This window comes from Motacilla alba, chromosome 1 (genome assembly GCF_015832195.1).
Source record: "Motacilla alba alba isolate MOTALB_02 chromosome 1, Motacilla_alba_V1.0_pri, whole genome shotgun sequence".
NCBI lineage: Eukaryota > Metazoa > Chordata > Aves > Passeriformes > Motacillidae > Motacilla > Motacilla alba.
Window position 1 is genome coordinate 44,572,101 of NC_052016.1, and position 15,038 is coordinate 44,587,138.

The window sequence follows — 15,038 nt, forward strand, 5'->3', positions numbered from 1 at the left end:
TTGACTAAATTAGATGAGGAAAACTTGATCTTAAGAACCTTGTAATCTTAAGTGCAAGTAGCTAGAGAATATAGGAAATAAATTTGTGACTTTTTTCTAGTTGCAAATTGCATGATGTCTGGCCAATCTAAATTATATTCTCAGCTGCTCTAAGTATACATTCCTTGCTAAGGATTAATGTTAACAGGGATTAAAAGGGGAAGCAATACAGCGTTTCGTTGGTAAAGAGGAAATAAGTTTTCCCTTAATTTCATCTCTTGGCCTCTTCCACTTGTGAACAAGTCTAAATCAGGAGCTTTCAAAACAGAAAGTCCTGATAATTAGTAGAAATTAGGATCTTAAATACTACATGTACATGTCTTGGCGCACAGCCTGGATACGTATTTGTTACAGAGATACACTCCCAGCTACACGGGGGCTGTCTGGTGGGGTGATACTAAGAAATGGAAGAGTTTAATTGCATTTAGAAAACCATTTCATCACCATCACCCAGGGATTAAGGCTGCTTAGGCAGCATGAGAGCTGAGAAGCAAAGAAGGCAGGGACAGCCCTGGGGCTGTGGGTGGAAGGAGGAGGAGGAGAAGAAGGAGGAGGAGGAAGGCAGCTGCTTGCCAGCCCCCACAGCCTGCCAAGCTGCCGGCCAGTGCTGACCGACCGTATGGCCGGGAGCAGGAGCAAGGCCAGCCTCCGTGTGTGGCTCGTGTGCCCGGGGCTGCTCGGCTGTTTCTTGCTTGGCTTTCTTACAGGTGAGTACGGAGACCCAGGGGCTCAGCCCCCAGCTTCTTTCCCCTGCACACACTTGTGTGCAACCCCTGTTGTGATTAACTCACCAGCAAAGAGATTATGCCGCTCTTCAGAGGCATGATAAAGTATTTGTCCCACTGCTTTTCTAAGCTTTTCTGTCTAGCAGTTTCAGTCTTCAGGGAGTGAGGAACAGAATGGCTCTGTGCTTCAGCTCAGGAAAAGGCCTGGTGAACTGACAGCTTCCCAAAAGAGGCAGCCAGGCATTCAAAGAGAAAAGATGAATACAAGAGTTTGAGACTTCAGCGATTGCAAAATCTCACAGATTTTTTTTTTTAATTTTTATTTCCTGTTTTTACTGAAGATATTTTTAAATGCTCCTATTCTGTTGTTATTTTATAAATTGATAGTAGAATGTAGGGGAGGAGTTTGACTGACAGCCAAGTTACTGAAGTTTTCATTATGCACAATGAACTTTACTAGAGATTCTTTTCTGAAGTCATTTGCAGCATTTGATTTCAAATTAAAATTGCATGTCCTTTTTGAACTTGTAACACAAACCTAACACTAAAGCATGAAAGAAAAATCCATGAAGGCTATTAAATATATAAAATATTAGTTTAATTTTAGAGATCCCTGAGCTGCTAATTTCTGGAGCTTGTGCTATGCTTATACATTTCCCTGAACATCATCTTTTGGCCCAGCTCCAAAGAGGATACTGGGCAAGATGGACTTTTGGTCTGATCAAGCATCACTGTTGAGTTCAGTGAGTCACTACAATTGTATTTAAGTATAACAGGTTATATATAAACTGTGCATGTGACAGCACATGTATTTATCTTATGAAAATTTTCCCAGTTTGGGATTGTCTAGCTATAATAATAAAAGGATTTTTTTGTTGTTGTTTTTTTTTTTTTTTTCTTAAGACAAACTCATACAGTTTGTATACCTCTCCCACTACTATTTATGGCTACTGAATAAACATTTTAAAACTGGCTTGGGTGACAGTTAACTTTATTCTTTTAATTATTAAATAGACTAACCCCACCCTACCCCAAGTCCGTAACTATTACAATGCTGGTAGGGTGACTTTTGAGTCCTAGACCTTTACTTTAAATATGCTTACACTACTATTTTAAAATATATGCATAAAATAAATAAAGTAATTTCATCATGAATATCAGGAGTTCGAACCTCACACTACAAACAGTTGAGAATTTAAACTATATTCTAAAATTAATGGGAGAAGAGTCTACCTTAAAAAGGGGATTTACCAGGGGTTTAGGGTTTACTCTTTTCATTATATCACTTTTAGGCATTTTAGTCAATGAAATATATTTTACTTTTCTATTTGGGCCCTCAGATATTGGCAGAGGGTTCTCTAAGCCCTGTTCATCCTTGTGTTTTTGGCTGTTTAGTACCACAGGTTGCACCTGTGCTCAAACACGTTGCTCAACCACAGGTTGCACCTGTGCTCAAGGACATTCTTGCTAAGTGTGAAACTTTTCAAATGTGTTTCAGGATGGTTTACAAAACTGACTGAGAAAACCCCCAACTCTTCAGATGCCCATCAAAATGTGAGACAGAAACTTGTAGCTGAAATGAAAGCAGAGAACATCAGGAAATTTCTTCGGTAAGCCTTGTTTTTTGAACAATTTTATCAGTCAAAAAAGCCAGAAAGTGATAACATCAGCTCCAAGGAAGGGCCTCTGAAAGCAGAGCTTTTAAGATGCTTTAGAATTGTTTAGTTTATACAAAATGTCTGAGGGAAGAAGGGAAAGGCTTAGAAATCTTCTGTTCCCCCCTTCCCATTTTTGAAGTTAGCTTTTTGAAGTGGTTGTGCTGTCAAGTGTGCTTCCCTCAGCTGCATTACTGCCAGTGCTTACCAGTCTTCATGACTTCCCATCTTCATGATTTAATGAAGTGTGCCTTTTTTTTTCCTTCACAAGTATCTGAAGCTCTAAACTCAGATAACTGGTTTTTTTCAGACTGAGATGATTTTATGCTGTTTGGGATACAATGATTGACATGAATTACATCTAAATGATCATCTGTTCAGTGTCTCTTTAAATTTTCAGTTTGAGTTGCTAGTCTAAGTAGAAAATTAATCTATTAAAAACTAATGCTACAAATTGCATGGCACTGAGTTGCATGTATACTTACAACTTATAATTCCTTTAGTGTGGCCATCCTGGATAAAGAGCTGTTAACTGGGAGTTCTGACATCCCATTATACCCTGTCTTCTGTTTCAGAGATAAAAGGCTCTGTCCATGCTCAGTGTGCGTATATGGTGGGTTGCATGATGCGTATAAGGCTTGCATGATGTTAGTAAATTTACTTTTTTGCATAGTAGTGCATCCATGCAGTTCTTTAAAAACATCTAAAATACCAGGGATATAAAAATACCCTTTTTTTCTTTCCATTCCATGAAAATGAAAAAACCCCACATTTTTTTGGTATATTTATATTTCTATAGAAGAACAAATGCATTCACATGAAAAGTAAATAAATACTCACTCTGATGACTGAAATGTTTGTATTCAGCATGTAAGTCAGCAGCTGCATCAAGAACATCAAAGAATTACTGGCAAATTTGATTTCTATACATTTATTCTAAACCCGAAAGTTTTCTTACCTAACATCAATAAGCTTTTCAAGTCTACAGGCCTAATCTTATTTTGTATTCATTGCTTTCACTAGATTGGAGAGTTCCTGAAAATTATGTTTGAGTGAGGATCTAGGCAGCATAGCATGGCATAGCTCTGTAATTATGCCAAAGTCTCTTGGCCATGGGAGATTATGGTTTCAGCATTAATGGTTTCTCATTTGTCTTCTTGCTTTGATGATGGGCCAAATGCTTCATGCTGGTTGGGTTGTTTGGTTTTGGTTTTTTTTTGGTTTTGGTTTTTTTTGCCTAAATTCAAATAAAAATCAGGAAATGCAGAGAGACTGTATTAACACACTATCCAAAAAGTTTGTCAAAAGCATAAAAAAGTGAACTTGAGTATTTTGATCCATATTCTTTATTTTTCAGACTACTACATCTGATTTTATCACATGGGGAAAAATTATGTGTCTCAGTAAGTGCAGATGATTGGTCTTAGCATTGTATCATAGCTCTGGAAAGGATTAAACTGCTTGCAAGGGAAAATCTGAAAAATAAAAATCACATGTGTTTTTCCTGATGGCATATGTAGTATTTAGTATACTTAAAGAATTAAAAGGTACTTAAAATACTAGTGGGAATTAAAGTGCATGCAAGAGGCAAACAAGCAACAGAATTTGGCAAAGGTTGCTTCCAGACTTTGGTGCATAACCTCACCGTTTAAAGAGAGGGACCAACAACAGCAGAGAGCAAAAGTTTGTGGTCTTCTTGGAGAATCTGGATGCATTCAAATCCTGGGGCCAGGTGGGACTCATGTGAAAGACCTTTATGTTATGATTGCAATGTTGCTGTAGATGAGAAACTCTGATGATTGCAAGAGGCCCCAGGTGGCTGAAAAAGGCTGATACTGTGCCCCTCTTTTAATAAGGACAACCTGGAGGGACTCTGAGCTGCTCGGCTTCAGGTCTGGAAGGGTGACAAAACATCCTTCTGGAATCTGTTTTCAAACACACGAAGGACAGAAATATAGTTTGGAAGAGTCAGCATTTACTTACAATTTGTTTGTATGGTCAGCATATTGCCCTCTTTAAGGAAATGACTGGCTACATGCATGAAGGGAGACATTATAGTGGCTCTAACAACCTTGACTTTAACAAGGCTTTGGACATCATTCTCCTTTGGAGGCTGAGGGAGTGCACACTGCAGAAGAAGGGTTGAAAACAGTCAGAAATGACAGGCTGAAGTGATATTAACCGTGGTAATTGATACCACTAATTAATGGTAATTGCTGGTATCTGACATCTGGGGCAGCCATTGACAAGTAGCCTGTTGGGAATTGGAAGCTGATGCAGAATACCTGGCTGACTGATGAGCTCTCACCATTCCTTATTTGTTCACTGGGCCAAACAAATTGTACACAGATTTCTGTAGGGTAGTCCAGAGGGACTGGATTCTGTTTGTGACTATTTATCAAGATTGTGTGGTATATCTGATATGGAAGTAAATCTTGTAAGGAAGGTTTTATTATTCAGGCTTTTGATTAAGGAAAAAGAGCAAACCTATGCAGATAATTTAATGTAATGATTTTCAAGTTAAACTTACCAGGGCATTAGGACGTACTGTGACAACAGTACAAATCCGTGATCAGATACCAGAATTATCTGGAAGGCTCCTTTCTGAATATGTAGCTTTCCTATATTTATTCCTGCTTTTTGCATACTGCTAATATTCTTTTGCTGAATCTTTGACATTGATTTTCATTGCTTATGTGTAGATGTGGCTATTCCTGTTATGCAAAGAAAAAAGTTCAGTTGACTTATCTTAAGGCCTCAGGAAAGATCCTCTGCTCTGAGTATATTTTGTACATGTCCTGATGCAGACTCTGATAAGCAATTATGTTTTACAGCTCACACTTTAAGACCTTACTCTCCATGCAATGTGTCTTGAAGATTAGCTTTATAAAACTGATCCTAATTCACTGTTGTATATCTCTATATTTGCTGCTTACCGGCGGTTTTCTGTTCTGTTCCAGTTCATTTACCAAGTTGCCTCACCTCGCAGGAACTGAACAGAATCTTCTTCTTGCCAAAAAAATTCAAGGCCAGTGGAAGGAATTTGGATTGGATTCAGCAGAACTTGTTAATTATGATGTGCTTCTTTCATACCCAAATGAAGAGCAGCCAAACTACATTTCACTAATTGATGATCAAGGGAACGAGGTGATCTTTTCAATGATAAAACTATGTTAATGTAAAAGCTAAAAAACCTCCAGTGATTTCCTGTTAAAAAAGTGTCATCCTCTGTATTCTCACCTACTCAGCTCAGCATGTGCTTTATATTATTAAAAAATAATCCAGTGCAAAGGGAATTCATATTTAGAAATGGTTTTCCAGGCTATGCAGAAAACACAGCAAAGTGACTGAGATCTCAGTGCCTCAAATGGAAGAGTGAGGATGTGTGGAGAGGCTGCAGTTAACACCACTAGACCATAAGGTGTTAGAAGGGTTCAGCTTAAGGATACATCTAGGCTAATATCCTGTTTCCATAAACAGCTTTAAGTGGATGCACAGGGACGTTTAAGAACAAAGAAATGTATTTCAGGCATGCAGTTCTTCCAGTGTCTAGCTGTTTTCAGCTCAGGGCTTCTCCAAATGTGCTGCAATTAGTCTCTTGAAAAATCCTCATTAGACCTTTTTCAGGTATTTATCCAGTCAGTGACCCTCATTACATCTCTCTTCCAAGTACTTATCCAAACCCTGCTTGAACATCTGTACAATATTTGTTTCCACTACATGCTGAGGTAAGGAATTGCAAAAATACTATCAATTTTATGTAGTATTGCCTTGTTTCCCTTGCTCTGAACTTGATCCCATTGGCTTCCTATGGTGTCTCCTAAGTTAGTGTTGGAAGTACTAATGAACTAGTCAGTCTAGAGACATCTTCTCCCTTTTGAATACCTGGGGAAATAAAGAAGTAGATGTAAGTTCTGACAAGGATCCTGAGCAAGGAGAGGAGATGGGACTGCTAGAGCAGCATCAGAGCACATAGGGAAGGATGAAGAGCCAGGGTAGAAAGTAAGGAATGTGTCCTCAGGGAAGGCACGAGCTTAGAGGTGAAAGAATGAAGGAGTTCTTCCAGAAACCCTGTGACAGTGTCTCAACCACAGTCTCACAAGGTGACAAAAGGTGGACATTGTACCTTAAAGCAATACGAGTGCTACAATGCATAGTGATAAAAGGCAGCATGTTTAACTGGAGTATTACTAGATAAGAGATAAAGAGAATAATAATGCAGGTGGGAGAAACCACAAAAGACACCTGGTATGGCATGGATGAACCAGGTGTGTTTTCCTGTCAACACCTCTTGGCAATTTTCAGCTCTTTTTTTCCTTAGGTTCGGGCAGTAACTGATGAGCATCTTCTCACATGTGATCTGTCTCTTTTTATTCATATCTGCATTCTATTGCAAAATTTCAGGTCTGGATCCCTACCTCTGTTTTTGTTTGAACTTATGTGTGCTGTTTAGAACTGTATTTTTGCTATCAATTCTGGAAACTATAATTTAAACTGCTGACAAAGCTAACTAACTTGGCAAAAGCCAAGGCTTTTGACACTTTTCATCTATAGGACTGCAGTATTTTGAAATAGTAATTATTTGACAAGGGGTCTGATGCACAGAAACTGAATAACTGTCTCCTGACTTTAGTTTAAACTATAATTAACGTTTTCTTAGTGTGCCAATTTGTGCCTAGAGTGTTTGACCAAAAACTACTGTTATTTTTTTTGATAGGTTTTCAATACATCATTGTTTGAACCACCTCCACAGGGATATGAAAATGTTACTGATATACTTCCACCATACAATGCTTTTTCAGCACAAGGAGTGCCAGAGGTAAGAAAAGAAATTATGTGATGGTACTATTAACTATTTTTTGAAACACTTTCTGGGACAAATTGCTTCCACTTCTCAAAATATTTGTTGCAATAGTTTTAATTACCATTTGTCTTAATTAAAGAACACTTAGGCACAGATAGACCTAATATTATGCAAAGGTTGAGCTTTCTCAAATTGCTAGAACTCTGAATCACATAATAAGTGAAAATTTTTTATCTTGATGGAAAATTTTGGATTCATCTCAGATATCTCCATGTTATTCAGTCATATGTAGAGGACTTGCTTAAGGCATGGGTAGAAGTAGCATTTAGTAGAATAACACTGGAATATTTATATCAAGTTGGAAGACATTTTAGATTAAATTAATGCCTTCAAAGGCCACAAAAGTTCCTCACCTAATCTGCTAATTCACTGTGGGACAGGTCAGGGTCAACATTGCAGTGCATAAATGAGTGAAATTTTATAGTAATGAGTGTTTGTGTATGTAAAGCATACCACTGCTTTGTCACAGCCAGAGATGTTCGCCCGTTTACCAAAGTACTTTGGTTTATTTTCCAGCCTGTTTTTAGGACTGTTAAGTGCAGGATAATAGCCAATCAGAATTTGGAGCCAAAGCTTCCTATAGAATATTGTGGATATCTTTTGCTATTGTTTTTATAGGCACTGGATCTCATTTGCAGAAATGAAAAAAGAGTTTAAAATCCTCTGTCATACATAGTGAATGAAACTTTATTTCTGATATTGGGTATTTTGTTGGTTGACTGACCAGTTGCCACAACACTGCTTTTCTGCCCAGGCAGATCTGGTGTATGTGAATTATGGCCGTACAGAAGACTTTTTTAAGCTGGAGCGTGAAATGGGAATTAGCTGTACAGGAAAGATTGTCATTGCCAGATATGGGAAGATCTTCAGAGGAAACAAAGTAAGGGTTGTGTTTAATTTTTCTTCTGTGGGTCAGACACTGTTGATGGTAGAGTTTGAGGGAATTAATAAGGGCTGTTCATTGGAACATATGAGCAGAAGGAAGCCTGCAATGTATCCATTGTGACTGCAGTCTAAGAATAACTTCCAAAACAATAAAACCAGATGAATGTACTAAACTCCTGAGACAGAGATGACTGCAAACTCTGTAGGCAGTTCTTGCAAGATAATAGTTCAGGGAACTGAGTAGTTTGTAGAGCCAAGTCTTTTGATACATGCCATCCATAGAACTGCAGTACTTTGAAATAGTAGCACTTTGACAAGGAGTCTGAGGCACACAAACTGAGTAACTATCTCTCTGATTTTAGTCAACAAATCTGGCAAAATTGGCAATAGTGGGGCAGTGGGGAGATGGTGGTCAGGTTTTTAGCCTCGTTTTTATGTTCTGTTCTTTGTTTCGTAGCCTTGAGCTATGACTAAAGGTTTGACACAAATAATGAACATACTGTGTTTCACTATGCTTGGTTCTTCTGAATCTGGGGCAATTTTCAACTCTTTCACATACTTGCCTTCTAAAAACATGCCTGCATGGAAGCAAATCTCAACGTTCATATTTATTGCTGCATTAAAAAAATAAAAAAAGCCACATCTTAAAACCAAATAATTTCACAGGTTAAAAATGCCATATTAGCAGGAGCCCAAGGGCTCATACTTTACTCAGACCCTGCTGACTACTGTGCACCTGGAGTAGATCCTTATCCCAGTGGCTGGAACCTTCCAGGTGGAGGAGTCCAGCGTGGGAATGTTTTAAATCTGAATGGAGCTGGGGACCCTCTAACACCAGGTTATCCTGCAAAAGGTGAGTGCAAGTTCTGTAGCCTGGGCCATCAAGTACTTCATAAACTGCTGCTGAAAGTGTGGCACTAGAAGTTAATTTATTTTCAGTACAGATGGAAAGAAAAAAGCTGCTTGAAATCCTTGTTGACAACAGTTAATTTTCTATTGCACAGTAAGTTCTGTCTGTGTCATTCTAACTGCTTTCTGTTAGGCAGCGGAATAAAGTTTCTAGGAAACTCTTTGTATGGTCCCACCCTTGTGACACCTAAAAAAACCAGGATGTTTACAGACTGTGAAGCAGCAGAAAATGACTGAGAATTTATAGCCATTTAAAAATATCCATGTTTCTCGAGAGGACCACTTTAAACTAGGTTATACTTTGCCATCAAAGAGGACTAATAGCTGTACTTGGAGGTATGTTTCCTTGCTGATCATAGGTTCCAGGCAGAAAAAACCCACTTAAAATACTTTTTAAGGGGAATAAAATTCCTGTAGCAAAAATAAGAGCAGCCTGGTATCTTTCAAAACTAAGACACCTGCAGTGTTAGGTGCTGATGGGATGGCTATACGGGGATGCTTCTGGAAAGCTCATGGGCTTGTGTGGCCACTGCTGGAGACATAAGACAACCTAAACCTAGGAGATGTTGTGTGTGCCAGGCCCAGGAGACTCAGAGAGACACTGGCTGTCTTCAGTCCAGATGAATGCATCTGTGGATGTCCTCTGCAGCTTGTCAAGCAGCTGCACAGCTGCCATCTTCACCTCACATACCAGTTCGGTTTCCCCAGAGCCAGCTTGGAGGAAATGTTATAACATGGTTGGACAGCAAATCTAGCCTTGCATCAAGCATGGGGACATCTTTTGCACTGCTGTGCAGATGCATTATTGGTTCTGTCATTGCAGTTTGGTTTTCTAGAAGCAGTGTGTGAGAAATGATGTAAGAATTAAAAAGAATCATGCATGCTGGTGGCTGCCTTGCTCAAAAGTGTTTCCAGTTTGGTTAAAGTTGCTAAGAACGCCATAAACTTGACATTTTTTGCTGGTTTCTCAGAGTACACTTTCAGGTACAAGGTCAATGAAGGTGTAGGGATTCCCAAAATCCCAGTCCATCCCATTGGATATCACGATGCAGAAGTGTTACTGCGGTGAGTATACACTATCCTCCTCTCCAGAAGTCAGAGTTGACAAATGTGCAGACAAATTTTTCATATTAAGACGGCCAAATTGATGCTGTTACTTGCATTTGCTACTCTTTTGTAGTAATGAAAGCAATTCAGAAGTAATAATGTAGTAATTAATAATAATTACATTATTAATTACAATTCTTAATAGTAGTAATTAATGTAGTAGTAATGTAGTTATTCCAGAAAATGTGGAAAATTCAAAGCATTCTCTTTTTACAATAATTCTTTTAAGAATTTTTGTAAAACCTAGTAATTATTAAGAGAAATTAAGGTTTCAGCCTAATGGTCAATTGCATTTGTCTTGGTTTTCACTTAACAGTGCAATGGGAGGACCTGCAGCTCCAGGCAGCTGGAAGGGAAGTCTCAATGTGTCTTATAATATAGGACCAGGATTCACAAACAGCTCTTCTACAAGGTCTGTTTTAATACTTGCCTGTTTATACAATATTGAAAAAAAAAAAAAATCCCTCCGAGGAAAAGACTCTGAAGTAATACATCTAGACATACTCTGGACATTCCTTCTGCTAGGGATACCTTTGAAGATAATTATTAGAATTTGAAAACAAATTGTATTGGAAAAAGATCATAAATTAGCAGATCAAGCCACATGACAGTGACATTTGGAAATAAATTGCAATAAAGCTAAAGATCACTTTTCTGTGACTTTTTCACATAAATATAGTTGCAGTTTACATGAGGACTGTTCAATGAGGACTGTTAGTGGACCCCAATGAACAATGTGTAAAAATGGTGTATCATTATCACTACTCCATCTCCTGGATAACAAGAGTATGGCTGAATATATATATTATTTTATAAAGACCTCATTCATCATAATTCTTTTCTGCTCTGCTTTAACACTAGCTGAACATGTATAAAGTAGGAATAACTAAATAAGAAAGCATATTTGACATAATTACAGTGCTGTTTGGAGTATCTTGAAGGGGAACAGTGAGAAAACAATATGACTAATCCACAAAACTTGTATTTTTGAGTAGACTTTTTAACATCTTCCTGCTTGATAGAATACATTTTTTTTCTAAAAATGGATTAATTCTACACATACTTCTTTCTCAGAGTAGTTCCGTATCAAAATGAACCTTTTGATTCTAGGTAGAAAGTCACTTGCACATACATGGGAAGTGTGCACATATAATGCACATTCAAGGCACTGGTGTCTGTTGCTTTCTGGGCAAAGATCCAGTGGCTGTCCTGAAGTAGGTTTTGGTTTTGACAGCTATGCAGATTTGCTGCTGAAAAGATAACTTCAAATGTGGATCTCCTGAGGTTTTGCCAGACACATAAAGCGCCCATTGTTTGATGCTTTGTTTCTTCCACAGCTTAAGGGGGCTGAACACTGTGTTAGTTTTATCTCTCCAAATACCTGGATTCCCTTTGTTTTTAAAAAATTTCACAAGTGGATTTTACTGGTAAGGCACAGGGAAGAAAAAACTGTGCTTCTAATAGAAGGTTTTCTGCCTCTAATGGAAGATTCCCTGCCCATGACAGGAGGTTGGAACTAGATGACCTTTAAGATCCCTGCAACCGAAACCATTCTGTGATTCTGTGACTGAAAAATCTTAATCACTTAGATCTGCTGTCCTAAACAGAGATTTCAGTTTATTCCTGGATGAATATTCCTAATGACCTTTTCTCCAAGTTTTATATTATTGCATGGGCCTGTGCTAGGAAACCAAAGTGTACCCTTTATAAACATCTGCATAACCACAATTATAATTTTAGTCAAAATGTAGATGTGTTTTTATTTACTGTGCATGTTTTTCTGTTTATCCCTCTAGTACACAATTATCCGATTGGTTCCCATAAATAAAAATTCAATAAATTCTGTAAATCTTTGCAAATTTATAGACTGGTCCAACTTATAGGCTTTTTTTTCTAAGGCATTGGCAGCAGGCTAAACTGAAATAAGTGGATCTGTGTGACAGCATGACAGTGCTGAACACACATTGGATCAGTGCTGAAAACACAAAGCAGGACAGAAGCACAAACTCTCTGGTTTATGTGTTATTAGCATTGGCTTTTTATTGGCTTATTAATCAGAAATGGTACTCCACACTCCCTTTCATTTCAGAAAAGTCAGAATGCATGTTCATACAAGCAATAAAGTAACACGAATTTACAACGTCATTGGCATCCTCAGAGGAGCTCTGGAACCAGGTGAGCATCAGGTGCTTGGTGATTTTAATTCCTTCTTTCTTTTGTACTTGTTGGAATTTACTTGTGTTGTAAGAAACTTAAAGTGTTTTAGATAACCATACAATACAGAGTCTTGAGAAATTCTTAGTAGTTTTTCTGTCCTTCCCATCACACTATGTGTCACTGGCATTCCCAGGAATAGCATTCCCTTTAAAATACAGTGACAGACATTGGAGATGGTTCTTTTTTTAAGGCCTGTCACTTTACAGTAAGGCTTCCACTTACATCAGTCATACATTTTGCCTTTGCAAAAATTAACATAAATCAAATTACAGAAAGCTAGTGATGATTTGGGATGTTAACATTATACTATTGATAATATTGATATATTTATATTATTGATATATTATACTATTGTAGAAGGTCATACACAACAAAGACTTTTAGATGGAAAAATATTTATTATTTATTGTCTTTAATTGCAGACCTTAGTAGAGTAAGTGAATGATTGCAGATTCCCTTAAAACTAAACTTGTAGCACTGGTATTGAACTTTATATTTGATTTCATACGTAAAGATGCAGTCAATGGAAATCCAAGTGCATTTTAAATTATTAATTGATACTGTATGTTTGTTTGCAGACAGATATATTATTTTAGGTGGTCATAGAGACTCTTGGGTGTTCGGAGGTATTGATCCAACCACCGGTGCCGCTGTTCTGCAAGAAATCGTACGGAGTTTCGGTAAAATGAAAATGGAAGGTAACTTACCTACTACAGATGTAAAATTACAGATATGGAAAACAGAGGCTTTGAGGATCAGTGCTTCCATAAGCTGTTGTATTGATTTAACTTTTCACCTCTACAGAAGGTTCTACTTCTCATTATGAAAGTTGTAGATTCATGGAAGAGATGCATATGTGGCATTGTGTGCTAGTTGGCTGAATTTATTCCCTTGTGAGTGTAATGGTATCCTCTTAGCTGTGCAGATTGAAAATATTGCATTAAGAATAAATGCCTCTGCAATATTGTGTTCCTCTAAGGATTTTAGAGAGGTTTTTTTTATTGTTATACCGGTTAAGTGCTGTTTTAAAGCCATTTCAATTAACTGTGGTCAGTAGACTTTAAAAAAGTATAAGTTGAATTTTCAAGTTTAACTATGTAATTGCAGGTTGGAGACCTAGGCGAACTATTATTTTTGCTAGCTGGGATGCAGAAGAATTTGGATTATTGGGTTCCACAGAGTGGGCTGAGGTAAATAAAAAAAACTGTGTAAAGCAAAGCAAAACTTGAAAGTGTGTTGCAGGTGACTGCAGTACCCAGGATCTATTGCTAACTTGCAATCAAAATCTCTGTGGTAAAACTGGAGTACAACAGACTTCTTCAGGTGTTGTGAGGCACTCATGTATTTATATAAATTACCTACCTAGCTAGCTTCTTACAACAGAAGTGCATTAACTCTTCGAAGATTTAAAAATCTACTTTGATTCGAAGCTAATATCCCACAGTGGTCTCTGTGTGGAAATCTATCTCATCATTTAACAGAATGACATAATTTTATTTGACCCAGGTTGGCCTAACTTTCTATTTGAGAAATTCCTTAGTTTCTATAAATTCAAGTCCCGATCCTGAACCTCTGATCTGTAAGCATGCCAAGCCTTTGTATGAAAATCAGTCCTACTGGGCAAATGAAAGAATAGATAATCTATGAGTGAATAGATCAAAATTCCTGTGAATTCCAGCATTGTAGAGTCTCAGGGGCAGGACAGTCAATTCTGTAGGAGGATCCCTGACTATATACCTGCCTGGAAAAAGAATGTTGGCAAATTCAGAAGTGAGGTTCTGGGAATTTTTATCTTCCTTTTCCTGTTGGGCATGTTATTTTTATCTTCCTTTTCCTGCCTGAGGGAGGAATTTTGGGAAATTCAGAAGTGAGGTTCTGAATACTTATCTCTTCCTTTTGCTGTTGGGCATGCTCAGTTCTTAGTGGATTTGTTCAACCCCAATAAGAAATATAGGTCTTACCAAAGTTTTCATTGCTTTGTCTGTAAAATCCAAATTAGCAATAAAGCAGGAAGAAAATTGCCTGATGAAACACATTTTTGCTGAACTATGTCAATTTATTAGTACTGAATAGTTTAACAGAAATGTGTTGCTTATTCTTCTATTAGAATTTTATTTACAAGGTAATATTTAGCTGTGTGGATAGAGCTTTCAGAACCTATAAAATAAAAAAATCTTTTCAGTTTATTGGCATGTATTTCAGCAAATCCCAAAATTACGTAGCAAAATGGCACATGTCAGAGGAGGTAACAAACCCAGCAAAATGCTTCCAAACACCAAAGGGATTCCATCACTCTTCTGTTAACAAAGCTGAGATTTCTATTCCTGCAGATTTGTACTATTTTTTCACCCATAAACTGTTTGGCTTCCAGCTGTAACAATGTCTTCATCTTACTGCTGGTTTATGAAAGATGAAGAAAACGTAATTTAAATTATTTTAAATCATTTACTGAGAAATTATAAATAGTTGGCATTAAATCTTCATCTCACCTGAACTCCTGTACTCCACTGGTGGCAAAAATATGCTGTATGTAAAACTTTATTTGTGATTTCTTTGTTTGTGTATCTCTGGATACATATAGGTGCTGTCAAGAAAAAAACCACACAATTGTTTTCATTATGAGGAATATAAAACAAT

General features: G+C 37.5%; 1 protein-coding gene across 2 annotated transcripts in view; it reads left to right on the forward strand.

The window, feature by feature from the left end:
• The first annotated feature begins 602 nt into the window (after nt 1-602).
• The window catches only part of LOC119701182 (N-acetylated-alpha-linked acidic dipeptidase 2-like), a 39,152-nt gene continuing 24,716 nt past the window's right edge, over nt 603-15,038 (forward strand). For both annotated transcript variants that reach the window (XR_005257035.1, XM_038137429.1), the window contains exons 1-11: nt 603-746; nt 2,263-2,374; nt 5,380-5,566; nt 7,137-7,238; nt 8,038-8,163; nt 8,835-9,021; nt 10,049-10,142; nt 10,501-10,596; nt 12,274-12,359; nt 12,980-13,099; nt 13,509-13,591. Coding sequence is in view for 1 of the 2 variants with exons in the window: in XM_038137429.1 (XP_037993357.1) it covers nt 659-746; nt 2,263-2,374; nt 5,380-5,566; nt 7,137-7,238; nt 8,038-8,163; nt 8,835-9,021; nt 10,049-10,142; nt 10,501-10,596; nt 12,274-12,359; nt 12,980-13,099; nt 13,509-13,591 (1,281 nt within the window). In the remaining variant the exon portion in view is untranslated. The remainder of the gene's footprint in view (nt 747-2,262; nt 2,375-5,379; nt 5,567-7,136; nt 7,239-8,037; nt 8,164-8,834; nt 9,022-10,048; nt 10,143-10,500; nt 10,597-12,273; nt 12,360-12,979; nt 13,100-13,508; nt 13,592-15,038) is intronic.